General features: G+C 38.0%; 1 protein-coding gene and 1 long non-coding RNA gene across 2 annotated transcripts in view; both read left to right on the plus strand.

Annotated features, from left to right (window-relative positions):
- The window catches only part of LOC146464331 (uncharacterized), a 12,637-nt gene extending 5,981 nt beyond the window's left edge, over positions 1-6,656 (plus strand). Inside the window, exons 2-3 of the long non-coding RNA XR_014868517.1 lie at positions 6,291-6,347; positions 6,538-6,656. This is a non-coding gene — a long non-coding RNA (uncharacterized LOC146464331). The remainder of the gene's footprint in view (positions 1-6,290; positions 6,348-6,537) is intronic.
- LOC146464328 (uncharacterized) overlaps positions 1-19,769 on the plus strand; it is an 89,921-nt gene extending 70,152 nt beyond the window's left edge. The window contains exons 8-10 of the mRNA XM_085129933.1: positions 9,544-9,660; positions 15,670-15,921; positions 16,770-19,769. Of these exons, the coding sequence (XP_084986059.1) occupies positions 9,544-9,660; positions 15,670-15,921; positions 16,770-17,095 (695 nt within the window). The 3' untranslated portion in view covers positions 17,096-19,769. The remainder of the gene's footprint in view (positions 1-9,543; positions 9,661-15,669; positions 15,922-16,769) is intronic.
- The last annotated feature ends 538 nt before the right edge of the window (positions 19,770-20,307 follow it).

Consider the following 20,307-nt stretch of genomic DNA (forward strand, 5'->3'; position numbering starts at 1 on the left):
TGTGCATGCCAGTTTTAATATCACATATCCACCACTTAAAAGGTTCAATTATGTCTCTGGTTTTTGTGACATCACATGGTAGGGAAATGAGCACATCAGCACATCTAAAATGTTTTTCTTTGGTATGGGGTCCTGAGTCTCCAAATTAGACATGCATGCAGAGCGCAGTTTTATTTTACCCCCAGTCTCCCAGCAGTAGTTATATAATATAATAAAAGAATATTTAATAAGTTGTTTGGAGGTGACAATCCTCTTGATCTAGCTGATTTTACATGTCTGGAATTAGACAATGTAACTTCTAACTACTGGACCTACACTGTAAGTTGTCAATATATGAAGAATTCCTGTGGGATGGTTTTTAAATGCATGCCAAGTGGAAGTTATTATAATGTTAATAAGGTTTGAAGAATAAAGAGTGTAAGTTATGGCAGTGGTTTGCTTACTTACATTGCTAATGGCTAATGGTGGAATGTGTTGAATAAGTTATGTCACCTAGCTTGTAAGCCTAATCGTTACTAAAAATTTATTGGGTCTCTAGTAAGGTTTCTTTTTTTCTTCTTTTGTAATTGGTCAAGTCCCTAAGAGAAGGAGGTGTGGGATTGTGGAAAATTGATTCTGTGCTTACATGTAAAAAGAACATAACAAGATATGCTCTACTGTTATTTTCTTGTTTATTCATGAGATGCATATAAGCATGAGTTGTTTTTCTGCAATTCCCCATCCAGTAGGGGGATTTATAGGGTAAGTTAATTTCCGGTGTGATTCTCTATCTCTTTTTAGAGCCTCAACTGCTTGCCAAAAAGAAAGTTTGTTCCAAGGATCCAAATAACAGTATCCATGTTGAGGATGTGATTCCATATCAAGACTGTGGAGTTCAGAGCTCTTAGAGTAAGTTGACCTAAAAATTATTATGTATGTGAGCAGCATGACTTTGCCAATACAGAACTACACAAAGCACTGTTTGTGATCACTCCTAAAAGTGACCATCATTGTGAAATCTGTGACATATTATAAGCCCTGTGTTAAAAAGATCCTTTAAGTGACATCTACCCTAAGCGATGGCACCACTTTTTTGAATAACCAACTGGCCCTTTTCTCCTAAGCGACCAGTGCAGCTTTCAGAAAACAAGCATTAGCCAATAGTGATACTTAAGGTTACAATTGGTAGCTTTCACTGAAGCGTCAGCTCTCTCTTTATGAACCATGTAGAAGTTCATTCAAGGCGGCCGGTATATGATTTTACAGAAAATTTGCATTTGCAGCTTCCAAAATTTATCAAATCGGTATTGCAGCTGCTTGACAAAAATCACTAAGAATTGCTGCTTGGTGGTAGGACAAATCCAGAAAACAAAACCTTCTGTGTATCTCTGTCTGCTAAACAAGCTACATGTATTACAGTTGCTTCTAGTTCGCGTTTCAAAATAAAGTTGCTACATGATTAGCAATCGGTGTAATTTTGTTCTGCTGAAGCTTATGCCAATTTGGTATTCCACAACACCAACTATTAAACATTTCCAGTTGTTTAACTCTAGACATACCATTACAGTGTAATTGTAACAGCAGGTTTAATAAACATGTTAAAGACTGGTTTTGGTTTTAAAATATCCATAGAAAACCACTGTGGTGTCCTCAAAATCATGTAAATTGATCAGATTATCGAAGTGTTAACAACATTTGAAATAATTTATCTTTAAATCAAAGTCTCCTGTGAGCCAACTCGTGAATGCAGATGACGCATCAGTATTTTAATTGAAATTAATATGGCTACATACACTACCTTGAAAGCTAAAAGAAGTCATATCTTTGCCTGATCATGTAACGAGAAATAACCATATGTGTACTATAAAAATGATTCTAAACTTATTCCCTACATATTGTATAAGGTTATTCTGATGCGCCTTGGAACAAATTTTCGGGTGTTTTTTATTCAAAGTTCATGCAGACACTTCACTCATTCAATTTAAGACGCCGCACTTTGTGGAAAAACGGGAAAACTTATAACTTTGCTCATATTAAATGAAAAATCTCCATTCTTGCATTAAAATAATTGTCAAATTTTTATCTACAGATTGAATAAGATTATTTTGATGCGCTGTGAAACAAATTTTCACTTCTTTTTTTATTCAAAGTTCATGCCGACACTTCACTGATTGAATTCAAGACACCGCACTTTCACTGCGCATGCTTGAAAGTCAACAGCCGAATCAGCCAACCAACCTAGTGAAAAACCCACCATTGCTATCACTCGTTCATTGTGCATGCTCGCATTTACGAGTTAAAAATGGGTATGGAAGTGGTTCATTTTGCCAGCTTGCTGTGATGTTGGAAGGGAGTGCCCATAGTTTTACGCAACACGGCACAAACTTCAATAATCAGCCTGGTCATAATTGCATTTCTGAAATTGAAACCTCCCAGCATAAAATTGGAAATACAAAAATCTGATCATGACAGATTTAAACTACAACATGCAGGTGTCATGACTGCTCACGTATCCTACCCCCTTAATGTTGTAGTTGGCAACAAGACTTTTTTCTCTAAACATACATTTTGTATTTTTTGCACAAGAATTTAAAATGGGTGTGGTTTTAAAAACAATGGAAGCAGTGCATTTTGCCAGCTTGCTGTGATATTAGAAGGGAGTACCCATAGTTTTACGCAACACGGCACAAACTTCGGTAATCAGCCTGGTCATAATTGCATCTCTGAAATTGAAACCTCCCAGCATAAAATTGGAAATACAAAAATCTGATCATGACAGATTTAAACTACAACATGCAGGTGTCATGACTGCTCATGTATCCTACCCCTTTAATATTGGAGTGGGCAACATGACTAAATTTTTCTCTAAACTTACATTTTTGAATTTTTTTAAACCAGAATTTAACAATTTGGGCCCATTGGACAATGGGGCAGAAAAGTTTCAAGTTGTTCAAAGCTTAGTTTTTTTGTACAAATGTTTTCACCAGAGGACATTCACTTTTTTTTACTGTTAATCCTGGTTATGGATCTTCTGTTGTCTAAGTGTAGAGTCGTCCACTGTAAATAAACTTTTCTTAACAGGGGAACATATGTTATGGATGTTGGAACATAAAGTCTGTTCATACAATGTATTTATATTAGACAATAATGTTAGTCTCCTGCAGTGGAACATTCACAATTAATTAAATTGTAATAGCAACTGGAACCACAATGACAGACGACTTCTTCCTACATACTCCTGCACATCAAAAGCTCAACGGTATGACCATGAAAAAACTGTAATAATCAAGACTGAGTGTACTGAGACAGCGTATTGTTGCAATCTGATCCCCCATTGAATGAAACAGTACAATTTCAGTCAATTTCAGTCAATTCCAGTAGCTGTGAAAACTCACAGACAGATTTTTCAGTTCTTAAGATATTTAAATCTCATTGGGCTGAATTCTGTTACCACAACCTTGAATCTTTCAGCTTTTAGTGGTGAGTTGGCCCCAGGGTGTTATGGCACCCTGTAAACTAAACATGACCTACTCTGAGAAAACCTAACTTTTAAAATGCAAAATCTGCAATGAAACCCAATGGGAAGGAGAAAGAGATGGAGGTCAAAGAATAGCTGCCTCTGTCATGAGATAAGTAACAAGACCATCCCCAGGCATTGATATGTTATGTTTATTTTTAATACAGTTCCCTGAAAAAAGGGTGACGATCAGGTTATTGAACTGTGCAAAACATAAAAAGAAGTTGTATGGGTTAAGATAGTGCCACTTTCAGTTCTTCAGTTACTTCACCATTTCATTATGGATATTGGAACTGCAGGGATGTTCCTCAGCACTAAGAAATAATTCCTGGATTCTAAAGCAATAACCTGTGAACAGGCTCCCAAGTGGGGTCTATGGCAAAGATGAAAATCGAGCTCTTCCTCGCCCCATACCGTGCTCCGCCCGCCCGGCTCGCCGATTTTTCTTTTCACCCTATACCCCACTTGGGAGCCTGTTCACAGGCTATAAAGCAAATGCTCCATGCAGATAACTGATTTTGGTAGCAAGTCATAATTGCTTGTATTGTACCCATTAATAAGTGTTGTGGAATGCCGAATTCCAATTACCATAATGAAAGACAAAACTTCTGTGCTGTGATGATATTTAAATCTCATAGGTTTTTCCCTGCAAACAACCACTTCACATCTCTCAACTGCATGAACACCGCCAACACAGTTTCCCAAACACTTCTTTAAGAGGTGATTACGGCTAATAAGAATACCACCTTGATTTATTTTGTTAAAAACAAAATACTGCCTTTTTCCTGTCCGTGATTCCAATGTCAGTACAGGCTGGTTTTCTCTCTTGACTGATGGCCAAAGTTGTTTAATAATGTTGGACTTAACAATTTTATGGTAAATCAAATCAAAAACTTCTCAGGAAATGTTCATAGTGAAATCTCCTCTCCATGGTGTCGCTAAAGTTGGTTTTGAGCGCAGTCTTCTAATTACCTTTTCGTGAAGCTTTTTCATTGTCCTTTTTGACCATCCCTTGGATGGGAATCAACTTTTGCAAGTCTGGATTTCGACCACTAAACGTTGTATTTCTCTTCGATGACTCCTACTGCTGCTTCGAACTCAGCAAAAAAGCATGAAATATCCCTCAACTCCGTGCCGTTTTCTGTACAAGACATGTACTCCTCGAAAAACTGGCTTATTTGATCAGAAGGAGGATTTTCCAGAAAGAGCTTGGCCGCCATATTAGATTCTACCAAAGCCCCCCAAAATTCTCCCATGACAGGCTGCGCGCCTCTGATGATCCACATTGGATTACCTATGATGGTCTCAAAGGAAGGCAGCGTCTAGGAACTGGTCTCACCGGCCGTGCACACTGTAGGAAAGGGAATCCTATCTCATTGCTTTTTTTGTTCAGATATAAAGTCTTTAGAAATTCTCTCATAAACAAATTGGTGTTTCAACCAAATGTATTACAGTTTTCCTTTTTCCAAGAATCTTAAAACCTAATCTTTTTAAAGTTTAAAATATACTACAAATACGTGACTCTCAAAACCTCGCGAAGCTAGGGCTGGGCGGACAGTCGATTTGAAGTGAAGGAATGTGCTAAGGCAGCTATAAGAAAGTATAAATTGTCACTAATAGGCCTTTTGCAGTAGCTGGTCACATGATCAACTTTCCGATCAAAAACAGTTCTCCTTTGGAAAGTTTGGTTACAAGGTCTTAGGAACTGAGAGAGCATATTTAAAGTAGGTTAATTACCCGTAAATTTTTATCCATATATCTCAAAAGTAAGATTAGAAGGATTTGTACTGGAAAACTCCTCAATCTTTATAATTCTTCGGGTCATACTCAGCCTCATCCAGTGATAGGTAATTATGATCATCATCATCATCATCATCATCATCATCATCATCATCATCATCATCATTATTATTATTATTGTCAGTAAGTATATCACTCTTTCCAATATTAGTTTATTCCATGGTCCCTATATTTGTAATGCATCTTCCTCCCCCCTTTGACCCAACAGTCTTTTATTATTGTGCTCCTCATGTGTTCAAAATCAAGTGTCGATGTTTCCAATGCAAACTAAATGTAGCATTTTTTTGTTATTTTGTTCAGATAATCAGATTTCTTGTGATTATGAGATGGGATGTGGCTGACATAGAGTGAAAAATTATACAATTGCATAATATCAGAACCTTGGTATCATCTTCAACCTTATTGGCCTTTCAAACAGACACAAAGAGACAATATAGGTTGGTTTCCATGCAAACACGTGCCCTTCAATGAAGAAAATCAATAGCTCAGCTATGGCAAATAATCCCATTAGTAGAAGTAGTTGTTTATTGGCACGTCCTCTTATAAGTTTGGCAAGTAGTCTCCGTAAGTAGTCGTGTAAGTATCATGTCCCCATAAGTTTGGCAAGTAGTCCCCATAAGTAGTTGTGTAAGTATCATGTCCCCATAAGTTTGGCAAGTAGTCCCCATAAGTAGTTGTGTAAGTATCATGTCCCCATAAGTTCGGCAAGTAGTCCCCATAAGTAGTCGTGTACTATCATGTCCCCATAAGTTTAGCAAGAATTAAAATTCCCGTTAAGTAGTCAGAGGGGAGTTGATGAAACCCCAGGAAGCAAATGTCTTGACTTATAACAAACAAGCAACCAAACAGCCTTCTTCTTCTTCTTCTTCTTCTTCTTCTTCTTCTTCTTCTTCTTCTTCTTCTTCTTCTTCTTCTTCTTCTTCTTCTTCTTCTTCTTCTTCTTCTTCTTCTTCTTCTTCTTCTTCTTCTTCTTCTTCTTCTTCTTCTGCATCAGAAGAGGTGGTCCTCGCAAGTAGGGTATCACTATGGAAACACAGACCTCACAAGTTAGGTGAGTATGTCCCCATAAGAATTGTATGGCAAGTAGTACCCATAAGTATTCAAAGTTGAGTATTGGGCAGGTCCTCATAACTAAGACCCCACAAAAAAAATTGAAATTTCCTAAAGTCTAATCAAGTGTTTAAAGAGATGGGCAAATAAGCTACCAAACATCCATATTTTTTTTTTCATACCTCCAATAGAAAGGGGGGTCCTCATAAGAGGTGTATGGAAACACAGACCTCACAAGTTGCCAAAGGTGAGTATGTGTGTGTGTGTGTGTGTGTGTGTGTGTGTGTGTGTGTGTGTGTGTGTTCTGTAGTAGCATCATTTTCATTTGTGAATCTGTAACTAAATAAAATGAAATAAAAACCATTAAAACACACAAAAAAATTGAAAATTATTTGTTAACTGAAACTCAATCTGGCTTCAGACCCATGTTTTTTTCTGATACAATTTATTGGAGGTCACAAATGAACTGTATTGGAATTTGGATAAAAAAATATTATAGGTGGCGTAATATTTCTAGATTTAAAAAAGCCTTTGACACCATGATATGACCATGATATCTTGTTAGGAAAGCTTAGGCTCTACGAGGTCGGCTCCCAATCTATTAACTGGTGTCAGTCCTATCTGTTTGGCCAAAGACAGGTGACTTTTATGGATGGAGTACAATATGATTTCTGTAATCTAACATGTGGCATTCCACAGGACTCTATACTATTCTGGGACCTTTGCTATTTTAATTCCATTTATATCAATGATCTCCCATCATGTAATTGTTTTGAAAACCGAAAATGTATGCAGATGATACTACTCTTACCTCGTTTACGGAGGACCTATGTGTCCATGAATTGTGATATATAATCAGTTCAATCACAGTTGATAGCAAATAAGTTGACTTTTGAAAGTCAAGAAAACAAGGTACATGCTCATAAGGAGTCAACTTAAACTATCCCGAATTCAAGAAAAGTTTACTGTTAGGGTCAGTAATATACCACTTGAGTGGCTTGTCGAATATAAATCACTTGGAGTTCACATTGACGATTCTCTTACATGGCATCCACATATTGACGCTATCTCAAAAAAAATTTAGGCCGCTCTTGCAGTCTCGAGGCGTGTTAGTCCAATCGTACCACTAAAAACCAGACAAAATATGTACAATGCACTTGTAATGCCCTATTTTAATTACTTTAGTCCTGTATGGGGCATAATTAGGAAGGGTTTAACTGACAAACTCCAAAAGCTACGGGATGGGGCTGCTAGAATTGTAGCCTTCTCTAGTTCAAGTGATCTGTTGGATGAACATAGTTGGGAAAAGTTAGGATTGCAAAGACTAAAACAGCTGGCTGTTGTTATGTATAAAGTCCATAATAATCTTTCCCCACCGTACTTGTGTCGAGTTTTATAACCTTATAACCTTAGAAAGTCTCAGTCAAATTATTATATCCCCAGACCAAGAACTGAGTCTGCAAAAGGGAGTCTACACTATAGGAGATCTTTTCTATGGAACATACTTAAGATTCCCTTAGAGATTAGGCCATTCTAAAATTTAATTCAATGGGAAAGTTTTTTTGTGACAATTCTACTCAGTCAAAATTAACTTTGAAAGTTCTATTGTATTGGTCTTTTAGGTTAGGCAGTTAGGTAACTTGACGAGTTTTAGGCTAAATTTACACGACTCCTAGGGAGACCATGTAACATGATCCGATTTCGTGTATAAACAATATTGATTGATTGATTGATTGATTGATTGATTGATTGATTGATTGATTGATTGTGAAGAGTCATCATCTGGAAAAACTAGTGTAGTTATTATTAGCTGTTTAAAGAGACGTATTAAAGCTGTTCCCATTGCGTAATGGTTGGATTCGAAAAGACTCTGAAGATCGATCTCTCGCTTTAAAAAGAAAAGATAGCTCTCAAAGAGCTTTTATGATACTTTTTGAGCGTTTTTATTACAATAGAATTGGTAACAAATGTTTAATCTTGCTTCGTGGAAAAAAATTCAAAGCGGTAGTTATCTCATTACTTGGTTTTATGCTAACATTCGTCGATGACCATGTTGGCTCAATTGGTAAAGCACCGGACTACCGTACGGGAGGTCGTGGGTTCAAACTCCGGCCGGACCAACACTCAGGGTCTTTAAATAACTGAGGAGAAAGTGCTGCCTTTGCTCTGACATCTGCAAATGGTTAGACGTTCTTGTCTTCTCAGATAAGGACGATAAACCGTAGGCCCCGTCACACAACCTTTGTTTGTAAATAGCCCTGTGGGACCGAAAGAACCCACTTACTGTTCGCAAAGAGTAGGGGACGTAGTTCCCGGTGTTGTGGTCTGGTCTTTGGGTGTATATTCTCATGGTTGGGTGGGTAAATGCTCGGAGATATTAGCTGCATTAAGCTACTCTGTAAATCAGAGGGTAAATAAAGATATGATGATGATGATGTTCGATATAAATATGGCCGTGTTAGTCGAATGTCACAACTTTCATCTCTCACTTATGGAACAGATGATGGATAGTACTTTCCATTGAGTACGAGCCCCTTTTGGAAGTTATAGCTCTCAACATAGGCCCAATCGCATTTGCAATAAGTGCTAAAAGTAGGCAAACTTTGTCCTCTTATTACAGTAATTAAAACCTATGATGGCAATACATCATACCATGACTATAAACATGAAGGGTCATCGTTTATAACTAGCGAATTAGGAGATTTTTAATTAATATCTGTATTCTCCAGAACGTACGATCTATCAGCTGCATTTCTTGCAAAATTAACAGTCTTGCCAGTTGGTTTCGAGCACAGGATCAGGGATCAGGGTGAGAAAAGTTCGAGGCAAAATTGAAAAATATTACATTTCTCCATTCGTACAGATCACTTGGGCTAAAAGGCCGTACTAGTAGAAACAACCTCACGGTGGATGAGAAACCTATTATACGGCGTGACATGACGTAATACAGTCTTACGTCACAATATAACAGCTACTGTACGTATCCACAGCAGCTGTATTTCTATGTGATGGCGGACAGCGTACTCCACAGTACTGATGAGTCCTGATGAAAATATACTATCACAAAGAATTACACTTTGTTAACTAAATCCTGTAACGATCATAACATTGCAGCACTTGTACATGTCTCATTTTCTTGTTGGTTTGTTTGTTTGTTAAGGTTGAACGTTTAGTACTTTAAACATTATACCTTGCAGAAATTACATCATGTGATGCAAGTCCATGCTTGAATGGAGGAAGCTGCTTTGATAAACCAAAAGGAGGCTATAGATGTCAGTGCAAGAGCGGATTCGGTGGCAAAACATGTGCGAAAGGTAAGGGGAATTTGATGACTGTTGTTTAACACTTTTGTAAACAGTTTTAAGCTGGAAAAAGAAGCATTGTTGTTGTTACTTGTTAAGACATAAAGGGCTGATTGTAATTTAAAAAACCTAAAGGTCCTATGGGTTTCTCGTTTTTATGCCTTCACGTTCCATACAAAGCGCTTGCAGGGTCATTGGCCTCTCGATCTCACCTACATATTAAGGCTAGGAAAAAAAGACTTCTTTCTATTCCATACAGACTGTGAGACTGGATGAGGCTAAGTTCCTGCTACTGGAAGTTGCAGTCGGTGCTCTTAATCAGCTTGGCTGGTTAAATTTAAAACAACGCAGGCACTCCCATCGCTGCTTGTATGTTTATAAATGCGTGAATGAATTACATATCATAAATTGGAATTATCAAGAAACAGCGATGTACATAGATATAGCACACGTTGCAAAGATCATCTTAGACTTCCATCAGTAAAACGGAACTGGGGCAAACAAAGAACCTGTTACCATGCCTTTAAAGGCTGGAATGCCTTGGACAGTGACTTGAAGAACTCTGACACCATATGTCAGTTTAGAAAAAAAATTTAAATCTTTTTATCGATAGTTTACTTTTATACTTTTTTAATATTTGTCATTTGTGTAGTGGCCTTAAATAATTTAATTTTATTTTGGATCAGGACCTCTCTGTAGATCACCCACGGGTGAGAGAGCTTTCCTGTTTAAACGTTACTATTATTATTGTTATTATTATTATTATTATTATTATTATTATTATTATTATTATCATCATCATCATCATCATCATCATCATCATCATCATCATCATCATCATCATCATCATCTACATCATCATCATCATTATTATTATTATTATTATTATTATTATTAAATTTGTAAGAAGCTTTCGTCTGGTCTTTCAAAACTCTAGTCTTTGAGACAATTAAGTTCGCGACTGTGGATAGTCAGCATTCAAGACTAGTTTCACGGTTAGGAAAATATATTATTCCGAATTTCGAAATGCACCGCCTTTCTTCTTCAGGGTATTTTATAAACTGCCCCACGGGAAAAACTGAAGACGTTACTATTTAAAACACGAGGAGAAGCAATAAGAAACCATAAAAACAGGCTTAAGCAGAATAACTAAAGTGACCGAAAAAATAAAACCAAGCTTTACAATTTGAAATTTTAAAATGCAATCACCAATAGGTATGAGCAGAATAGCTAACGTTACAACGTTTTCTACAAGGTGGTACTATTCGAAATATTGGCCCAAATACAATTGCAGCAATTGCCCGTTGTCTTTATGTCAACCCTGTTTGGTTTCTTCACATGTTAAGTGACGTCTGGCATGTGCATCTCCACTACAAGAGATCCGTCAACGGAAAGTATTCAGAACAGTTTTTATGCGTCACGTGGTCCACTGCATTCAAAAGTTACGTAGCTTATGTCATACGTGTTCAACAGTTCTTCTTTTCCAATCATGTAAGACAGCTTTGTTTGTTTCATTGGCGCACCTGAGAAGTTCCTGCGAATCAAATAATGAATTTCGTTACAGAAGCTTGATTAAGTGTCTTTCCTTGAATAACCTTAGTTTTAAGAGAAAAAATGGCCACGGATGTCTGTATACGGAGTAGAAGATATTTTCTCGCTTAAATGATTTACCTAATTTTTAACTTTTAAATTATCGAGATGAAACAACATGTTAATAATTGCGTTCATTGCTTATGGCAATGGTCCTTCGAAAATCACAGGGTCATTTGAAGTACCTCCAAACATTTCGCTCATATATAAGCCAGAAATTTATTTATTTGAAAGAAAGAGAGGAAGGATAATCATTGTGACTGACTCCCTTTGAGAATAAACTTGACAACATACAGCACCCTTCCTCATCATTTCAGAAGGAAAAAGCCACCAAACTTTAAAAAACAATCCACTTAGGAAGGTACATTGTTATTTAAGTTGAGGAAGGGAGGGGGGGGAGAGGTTAGGGCTTCAGAGGAGAAGGCAATTCCATTAGAATCCTTATATATAAGGGCAGGGCCAAGACAATAGAGAGATTAAGCACCACGTTTACGGCAAATGGCAAACGTGAGACTTGCGTTTATGTTTTCTTGAAAATATGAGTACGTAGATGAAAATAGTACAAGATAATTCTGGCCTTTAATTCTAACGCAAAACTACTCTTTTTTTCTGAGAACTGAAAACAGCGAGCGGCAAATAAAGGATAAACATGGTCACGTGGTCATTTCTGCCGTTTGCCGTTTACCGCAAACGTGGTGCTTAATCTCTATAATATTTAATATTGGTATTTGACATCAGTAAAGGTACCACATTCGTGTGTGTCATACATCGAATGTTAAATAAACAATAGCCTCCATTTGGCGCGAAAATATGCTCAGATATTTGTCCGCGGACATTATGTGTTCCGAGAAGCGAACAGTTTTCCGAGAGCAAAGCTCGAGGAAAGCTGAGAGCTTCGAGGGACAGATAATATCCAAGAAAAAATATCCGAGCATTTTTTAAGTCAAGTGGAGGCTATTGTGTTTATAATCCTTCAAATATTTTTCGCAATACGCGGGATCTGCCAGTCTGTCATTTGTCTTCAATCACGTCAAAGTTCGCAATTGGCTTCCAAAATCCCTTTGTCTTTCAATAGTCAGATTTCTCTTCAGTTAAAACTGGCATATGTTCGGGGAAAAAGTACAACATTTGAAAGGAAAATAAAATTTTTTAAAAAAAATTGCGAGAAAGACAAAAGCAAGATACAAGTGCTGGATAACGTTACAAAGAATCTAACTACCTTTCAAGAACAAGATCAAGCAAAAAATTGTTAGGCAACGCTTTCCGTAAAATTTGCAAGCCACCGTGAATGAAACAGCCGGTGCTTTGTTGTTCTGTTCCTTTTTCCTCGTGTTCAATTGGAACAGTTCTTTATATTGAAAATACGATTGTGGAATTGACCAGCCGAAAACGACCAGTGAAGAAGTCGAGGCTGAACCTGCAGTCGAAAACAACGCTACCGATTGTTGTTTGGATTTCCATCAGAGCGCTTTCTTAACTTGACATTGAATGGAGCAAGAAACAAAGTCGTTCACAATCGCTGAGGATTGAGCTTGCTGCTCGAGGGTAGGACAAGCTGCTTCTCTTCGTAGAGAATTTCGACATCTTGGTTTATCATGGCTGGTTTATGTTTCGGGGGCGAAATTTTGCCTTCGGGAGCGAGCTCGACCAGGTGAGCATTGAGAGCGTCATTTGCCGGCTTGAACTCTCTGTCAGTAATGATACTGAAATTTACGTTTCCTTTATTTAAATTCCTATCCAGGCCAGCACGAATCGCTCTCATTGAATTAGGACTGTATTATTTGTCGTCGTGTGAGCGAGCTTCGACGTAAAATCTACGCAAAATATTTACGAGCTCTTATTTTGTAAACTCGTTTAATGGCTTGTTGATTGCTTTGTCCTTTCGCCAGGCTGAAAGAAAATTATAAATACTCTAGAATGTTTTTGTCCAATTTTAATTCAAGGACTGTTGAATGAAGTGAAACTTGGTTAAAAGCAAACGAAAATCTCACAACGAACTTGAGTATTTGAACATTGCGTCAAGATCCTGGGTTACAATTTAGACGAAACGTTTACGAACAGCTTGCCGTCAAAAACGTTTACAGCGTATGAACTTGATTTTTTGGTGCTTTCTGGTACCGCTTTATCGACCAGCAGGTTTATATGTTTTCACAAAAGCGAATCGTTCTCCCATCTTGACAGCAAGCTTAATTTTAATTGCAAACTTGAAGCCTTGAAGTTTGGAAAATTGGGAAATATCACTTAGGGAATATCACTCGGATATTCACCAGTTTTAGCTGGGGCATTTTTGGTCACGTGACGCGTTTAGACCAATCGCATGAGAGCAAAAATATTTAAAGGTTTACTGCTTAGTAGTCTTTCCGTTACTTTCGCCCCGGGGGGGGGGGGGGGGTACTCCCCTATATGGGCTAAACGGGGACGTGCCGCTGTATAGGGTATGGTTTTTGGCCCCTCTGTCCTGAACAGGGTATATAATTTCAAGCGAGTCTGTTTCGGACCCGTCCTAGACGGGGTAGGGTTGCAAGACTGCCGTCAAGTATTTGGCAATCCGAAATCAGAGACGTTAGTCTGCATTTATTTTAGTGAGCAATGCTTCACGTCAATTGAGTTTCCACTTAAGGTTCACCGCTGTTAATTAATGCGAAATTTTTGGATTTTTCGCCATCACTTGTAGGAAGTGTATTATTTTATCTGTTGTGATTGGTATTCGCGTTTCAATGCGTGGAACATCACGTCCGGTAAGTGACAGTGGGCCTTTAAATGTTATTACTATTACCAATGAACACTTGTGTAACACAAGAGCTAGATGTTGTCCTCTGTCCTAAATAGGGTCTTAAAATTGAGGACATTGTCCTAAACAGGGTAGGTATTTAAGGTTATTTTCGTCCTAAACAGGGTCAGGGTTTCAAACCCCCAGCGGCACCCCTATACCCAAACATGGGTCAAGTGCCCCCCCCCCCCCTCCCCGGGCTTTTGCCCATTCATACATTCATCCATCCATGTTTGCTCGTTCGTTCGTTCCTCATTCCTTATTTTCTTCTTTCTTCCTTTCTCTCAAAATTAACCAAAACCAATCGATAAAAAGTTCAAAAACTAAAATTTGGATATTGTCATGGAAACATCAAGCCAAGTGACCAAACAAATTTCTGCTATATAAATCTTTGGAAAATTCACAAGTTTGTTATACCGTACAAACGTTCGCTGTGGAGTAGCGTTCAGCAACTGTTAAGTAGGGGAAAAATGTCTCTCCTTGTTGTTTCCCAAACTCATTTATAATTCGTAAAGTGCATGAATCTCGATACCCAATGAAACACCAGGATAAAATCTTAATGGTTTTCATCCCTGATCTGAGACCAAACTCAACGTTTGCATTTTTTTAATGTAGAGCGATTCAATACGGTTTTGTTATAATTGCTAGTTATCTATAATTACTTGCAAATTTAAAATGTTTAAGACAAACACTTATACGTACCCGCTTTATTTTGACTAGAAACGTTCATTACCATCTTTGATACGATGAATGGTCAATCGCTGTTACTGCAAGCCTGTTGCTCCGAACTATTTTATCAACTTAGCTTGAATGTAATTTAACTGAGTAGGATTTACCACTGTTATTTTGGCTGGTATGTTCCTTTCCCCTAGCCTGCCACTCATAATTTGGTAAAGCTAGAAAGGAAAATCCGTACGAAGTAGCCGCTTGGCTGTGACTCGTTGCAGCCATGCAAGCAAGTACTGTCTGCACCGTGAAATTTGCTTTACCCATAATGCACAATAACATGTGAAAAAAAGTTAGCTCTGGTCAGTGCTCTCTGCTCAGCGGTTTCTTTTGGGAAGTCATGTGAAGAACTCGTACTTAGTGCCTCGAAACAATAAAAGCAGTCGCTCCACGGCCTCGTGAGGACTGAGACCCCTTATGAATAACTTACCCTGCTTTCTGTACTTCTTTTTCTTTTTTTTTTGACATATTAAATAAATCACAGAAATTTCAGTCAGTTCACTTGCCAGAAGTCTTAAAAGGGGCAGGAAAATTTGTAAATGTGCAACAAACTGAACTGATTCAAGCAATTTTCGATAACTTTGCATAGCTAACAGTACCCAGATATAGCAAAAGTAACAGAAAAGAAAAAGCTCAATTTTGCCTTGTTTTGTGTTTTATTCAGGTGCAATAAAAACCTCCATCTAAACAAGACAACATGCATGGCTACAGAAATGTCATTTTAATAAGGGTATCCGCTAAGAGTATAGGTCGAACAAAGGGTATTTTTTAACTCCCTGTTTAAGAAAGAGTGATTTCTCAAAGGCCAGTGTATGAATGACTTACATAAAATGACTCATTCGGTTTTTTGTTACTTTTCCTCGATTTGCTATGCATAGTATAAGAAAATATTTTGTGCTTGTCCCTCTAAATCGTGTACTTTTACTTTTGTTTAGATGTTCTCAATGCATCTTCCATTCTTGGAGACCTCGACAGCAAGTACCTAAACCAACTGAACTCTTATTTGGCGCCAGTCCTCCAGAGTTCACCCGGCAGTAGGTTTGTGCAGTGTTGGCATGCTAAGACAAATGGCTGGGCAGCATCTACATTTCACAGCAACTGTGATGGAAAGGGTCCCACCGTTACTATAATACAAGTCGACAACTACATATTCGGTGGATACACTGACGTGTCTTGGTCCAGTCCTAGTAAGTATCATTTGATAGCAGCAAGAGTTATACTCAGTAATTTAATGACTTAGGAATAGTTTCACTGAATAAGGCTAATTCAGATCAGCTGATTCGCAATAGTTCCATGTCAAATTTTAAAAACGTTCAAATAACTTAACCAGTGCGTTGCGTTCCCACCCAACCCCTCCACCCCTCCCCCCTCCTTCCCCTGCCCCCTGCTTTTAGAGAACGTTTTTTCTTTTTTTTTTTAATTGTTTTAAGTGGTTCAATTATCTGATTGATAGTTTTGCTGTACCGCCTGTTTTTGCACAGCTATCAGCTAGTTTGAGGCCGTGTATACTCTACGGATTATTTGACTGTACGCGCGCGTGCTGTTCCTTGCCGAAGCAGTTAGTTCCTGTGTTTTGCTTGAGATTTGAAAGTCCGTGTTTTCCTTGTTGTTTTTGTTCCTTTTCTATTGCATACCATTTTTTACAATTCCACTAGACCCCGAATATCTACCCTCTGAGCAACAATGGTGTCATGGCGAATTTACCATCTTTGGTTCCGAATGGGACAAAATAAGCCGCTCTGTAGACACCTTGAACATTCCAAGTGCAGTATCTAAAATGTTTTTGATCTACCGTGCACAAATGTGCATTGAGAATTTTTTTTCTCACCACTTTCTTTGAACTAAGAATTAAAAAAAAATTAAAGAAATCAAATCGTTGACTTTAAACCAACATGCCTGTGGCTATTTCGTATTTGGTCGACATGAAAGGATGAGAGTTTGTAAGTACGTAATCATGTGAATTTATAACTAAGAAATATCAATAGGTACACATGTTATTATAATACTAAGCGAAATGGTTTTGGTTTTTTCCTAGGCGATTGCAGGTATGCTTCATCCAGTAAATCATTTATCTTCTCACTGTATAACATCAAAGGCTACGCTCCCGTGAAGCTGCAGATCAAGCCTTGGCGAAAAAGATACGCAATGTACAGATGCTCTGTGTACGGACCAACGTTTGGTGGCGGACACGACATCTACATATCAAACGACGCAAGGAGCAAAAAAGATTCTTACACCTGGTGTGGCTGGTCTTACCGCCTCCTCAAATGGTATTATTATGGTCGTTACTGTACATTTTATACAGGAAGCCTCAAGTTCACTCCCACTGATGTTGAAGTATTGTACGAAACAACCACTTAGGACAAACAAACAACAAACTTTGCCTCCCGTTAACCGACCGACCCTTGAAATATTTAAAGTTCAAAATGTTGATGACGCTCAGTGTTTGTATTTTTTAGTTCTCTCAATCTCACCATAGTATCTCCTCTTTCTTCTTCTGAGATCAGGATCTTTCATTATTTATTTGTTTTCTTTTCTAGTTAACCGACGGCACAGTATGTTTGGTTTGCCGTGAAAGGGAATGGCATTATAGGTTAATTGGTACTAGCTACAGAGAAGGCGTTATTTATTATTTACTTTCCTTTTTTGTGTTTTTCAGGCGAGAGGAGGAAAGTGCAAGGGAAGCGCGGAGCGCGAGTCACACTCTTACCGTCGTGCGTGACGTGCGGAACTCGCTCGCCTCGTACTTGCCTCCACTCGCCTAAAAAATGTAAAGAAAATGATACATGCTCAGACTAATTGGTGCAAAACACGGAGTGACGAAAGAAATATCTAGTAGAGCGAACAGGGCATACACACTGAATGGACCGCTCTCAACGCCAGAGCATTCTGGGTTGATAGCTGTTCATTCTTGTTCTGCATTATTCTTCCAGTGGTCCATAAATACAAAAGGTAGAACCGTACTTTGTACAGATAAATTGTAGTTATAATTCCACTACACCAATGTTTACTATGTGACCGGAAAACACGCAAAATATGACAGTGCAATGCATTATAAGATACCGTACCATATTGTAGCTTCCTGGATTCACAAATATTGCTGAGCAGTAAAAAAAAAACATGTTTTGACAAATCATAGTCGCTGAATTTTTACTAATTGTTTGCACTTTATACAAGTAGTATAAATATCGGCCTGTATTACATCTAAAAATCCAGGAATAAGGTACATGTACCACGGGGATGTATTGCTGAGTAGCTTTTACTCGAACATCTTTCCCTGCTGAAATAGAATAGACGAATTTACAGGACTGTGTGCGTAGCCTTACCTTGAAAATGTTGTCGTCCTATTGCCCAATTTGTGTTCAATGACTTGAATCTAAGTTTTAAGAAGAACGTGGGAACACGACAGCAAATTTTTCTTTTTCTTTTGGACCTTGGACGCCTTTTGTTTCTTAAGGACGGTGCTTACTTTTGTTGCTGCGCATACATTTTTGCACATCTCGAAATACTTGGTTTCCTATGGGTCACGCCTACTAATACAGGGATATTTTTGCGCGTTTTAAGCCTATGCGGAGAAAGCAGAACTTATAATTAGCAAGTGCTCTTGGAACACAAAAAGAAAACTGGGAGTAACCATGCATTTTCAGAAATAATAAAGGTTCGATTTGATTAAAAAAATGACATACATTGCTTTGTATTTTAGTACTTTTTAGAATTATGGTTTTTTAATTATCTCTAAAAAAAAATGCGTGGTTGCCCCCAATTTTCTTTTAGGATTCCAAAAAAAAAAACTACGCAAAATTACCAATGTATTAAGCCTGGTTTACACATACGACGCAAGCATAAGCATAAGCACAAGCACAAGCACAAGGATGTTTACACGTGCGATAAGCATAAGCATAACGTGACATACGCAAGCGCAGAACCAGCCGAGATCATGATTCCAACATGGCGGAAAATGGCAACGCATGAGTAACTAGATTGTACGCTGACAACTTGTCACTGTTTTTCAGTTTCCTTTCCTTGCGCTTATGCTTATGCTTGCGTCGTCCCGGTTTACACGTACGACGCAACGACGCAAGCATAAGCACAAGCACAAGAGAATGGAAATCGTTCCATTCTCTTGTGCTTGTGCTTATGATTGCGTCGTTGCGTCGTACGTGTAAACCGGGACGACGCAACCATAAGCACAAGCGCAAACACAAGGCGCTTATGCTTACGTCGCACCGGTTTACACGTAGGTTTCTTGTGCTTATGCTTGTGCTTATGCTTGCGTCGTACGTGTAAACCAGGCTTTAGTGTTAGATGGTAAAAATTGTCAATGATGAAAAATATTTCCAAGGCAATTAATAGGGGTTAAAATAGTTAAAGGAATTTATTTGGTGTTGGGACTTATTACAAATTATATTTCAGTTTGGGTAATATCACAGAAAAAAGACCAGTTGACTCATTCCTTCGTTATGCAGCCCTCAAGAGGTAATACCTTGTAGTTTGACCAAGTTGTTTTTAATGAGTGACTAACGTATAAATTCTCCTGTCATGAATTTGGTAAGAGCAGCTGTTCGTTTCCGCATAAACACTTTTAATCGCAAAGATATTTTCAATTAAGTTTCCTGCAAATGATAACACCTTGTTTACCTTACTTTGATGAGTTTTTGCTCAATTTGACCTTTCGTTGGTGCTTTCCAGAAAATAGCTATTGCTCTTGTTTTTAATCATTTTTAGTAGAGTTTCTCGGGTTCTTTTACCGAATTCATGGTAGTTGATGTTTATTATATACATCAGGATATCAAAATAATAATATCTGTAATTTTATAGTGTTTTTGAAAGTAAACACTATTGTCTTAGGGTGATTATGAATATAAATATTCATTGTTGTAATCCTGTTATCAACCACGTATTGAAGAGGAGAGACCAAACTAAATGTAGGATATGACAAGGTCTCCTTTGCTATTTATTCGCCGAAGGCCCGAGCGTAGCGAGGTTAATAAATTTGTCGGGCCGAGCCGGCCCGAGCGGAGCTAAGCTGCGCGAATTCGAGCGAATTCGAGCGTATTCCATCGTTCTCTACCAAACTACATTAGTGTAGATTTGGAACGGATCCAAAGAAGGGCATTCAGAATCATCTATCCTGACCTGTCATATAGTGTAGCACTAGAAACAGTTGGCCTACCGAAACTTCATGAGAGGAGAGAAAAGATTTCAATCGATCTGTTTGACGAGATCGTCTGTAACCCCACCCACAGTCTCCATAGCCTCCTCCCTGAAAGGAAGAGTTGTAAATATGCACTGAGACGCAAAAGTGATTTCACTCTCCCCCTATGTAAGACCGAGCGTTTGAAGAACAGTTTTATTTTTAGCCATGTATATAAGATGTAGATATTTTCTTTTTTCCTCTTTGTTGTTATATTTTAGCCAGGTTTTTAAGATGTAGATAATTTTCTTTTTTTCTCTTTGTTATTATTATCTCTTTGTAAATATCCCGTAATTCAGCTTATGGCTGCAATGGTTATAATAAAGTATCTATCTATCTATCTATCTATCTATCTATCTATCTATCTATCTATCTATCT

Source organism: Pavona decussata, unplaced genomic scaffold (genome assembly GCF_977016875.1).
Source record: "Pavona decussata unplaced genomic scaffold, jaPavDecu1.1 SCAFFOLD_165, whole genome shotgun sequence".
NCBI lineage: Eukaryota > Metazoa > Cnidaria > Anthozoa > Scleractinia > Agariciidae > Pavona > Pavona decussata.